General features: G+C 49.7%; 1 protein-coding gene across 1 annotated transcript in view; it reads right to left on the reverse strand.

The window, feature by feature from the left end:
• LOC144491221 (semaphorin-6D-like) overlaps window positions 1-1155 on the reverse strand; it is a gene marked incomplete at its 5' end in the record, with an annotated part of 9015 nt that extends 7860 nt beyond the window's left edge. Inside the window, one exon of the mRNA XM_078208898.1 lies at window positions 1078-1155. Within this exon, the coding sequence (XP_078065024.1) occupies window positions 1078-1155 (78 nt within the window). The remainder of the gene's footprint in view (window positions 1-1077) is intronic.
• Between the last annotated feature and the right edge of the window lie 359 nt (window positions 1156-1514).

The following is a 1514-nucleotide window of genomic DNA, read 5'->3' on the forward strand; positions in this document are numbered from 1 at the left end:
CCATGCTAAATTGCCCCTTAGTGTCCAAAGATGTGCAGGTTAGGTGGATTGGCCATGCTAAATTGTCCCTTAGTGTCCAAAGATGTGCAGGTTAGGTGGATTGGCCATGCTAAATTGCCCCTTAGTGTCCAAAGATGTGTGGGTTAGGTGGATTGGCCATGCTAAATTATCCCTTAGTGTCCAAAGATGTGCGGGTTAGGTGGATTGGCCATGCTAAATTGCCCCTTAGTGTCCAAAGATGTGCAGGTTAGGTGGATTGGCCGTGCTAAATTGTCCCTTAGTGTCCAAAGATGTGCAGGTTAGGTGGATTGGCCATGCTAAATTGCCCCTTAGTGTCCAAAGATGTGCGGGTTAGGTGGATTGGCCATGCTAAATTGCCCCTTAGTGTCCAAAGATGTGCAGGTTAGGTGTATCTTTTGTTATCCTTCCATGTTTTTAACACTTCCTTCTGACTGTGGGGTTGTCCCCCTGGGAAAGTCCGAACAATATTTGTCACTGGGGTTATCATCGAGGGGTAGTCTCCCCATACAAAAAATAATGCCTTTGTTAATCCGCCTATTGTTCAGCAAAACAAAACCCTCAGTTGGTTTTCTGGAAGCTTCTCAGACCAAATGTTTTTGGCTCGATCGCATCCTCGTGTTCGATAGTGTCCCGATGGAACTGGTTTATGCCGGTTTGTTTTTTTTTCGGTTTATATGCATACATACACAAGCGGCCTCGGGAGGCTGCTGTTCCGTGTCAATCCCCCTAACCTGCACATCTTTGGACACTAAGGGACAATTTAGCAGGGCCAATCCACCTAACACACACATCTTTGGACACTAAGGGACAATTTAGCAGGGCCAATCCACCTAACCTCAACAGAGCAGCCTTGTATTAGCCACCTAGAAGGTGTGTGGGAGGGTCAGGCCCCACATGGAATTGGCCACTCTGGCTTGTCGAACAGTCAAGAGGAGTGCCCCGCACAACATGGCCGACCTGGTGGTCAAATGGTCAAGGGAGTGAGCAGACATCACAAAATGGTCGCCATGTTGGCATCATGGGTGACGCGCGGTTGGCGTGTCCGGAGTGACTGACCTGGTCCCGGGATGGAGGGTGGCACAGCGTCCCGCCTTGAGCCAGCCGCAGTAGGGATCCCTCGCGCCGATACAGGCCCTGGGAGGACGATAAATAAAAAACATTCACCTTCATGGTCGCAAATCCCTTCTCCCCTCGCCTTCCATGACCCCCTCCCATTGCCTGCTGTGATTGGAGGAGCCAATGTTGGCCCCTCAGGAATAATCTCACTCATTTCCACCTCTCGTCCTGTTTAGAAGTTCATCCCATCAGGTTTTTAGTGGAGATCTAGTCCAGATTCTAATCTTAATTGGACAATCACCCCCAACTGGCTTCTAAAGGTTGTCAAGGAGAGTAGGCAGCAGGTCGGCTATGATGACCTGATTCTGTACGGTGCCATTAATGTATTAAAACACCCCCAGGGGGCCTTCACTGCCTCGTCAATCAGACAGAATCTG

Source organism: Mustelus asterias, unplaced genomic scaffold, assembly GCF_964213995.1.
Source record: "Mustelus asterias unplaced genomic scaffold, sMusAst1.hap1.1 HAP1_SCAFFOLD_4750, whole genome shotgun sequence".
In the NCBI taxonomy this organism is placed as follows: domain Eukaryota; kingdom Metazoa; phylum Chordata; class Chondrichthyes; order Carcharhiniformes; family Triakidae; genus Mustelus; species Mustelus asterias.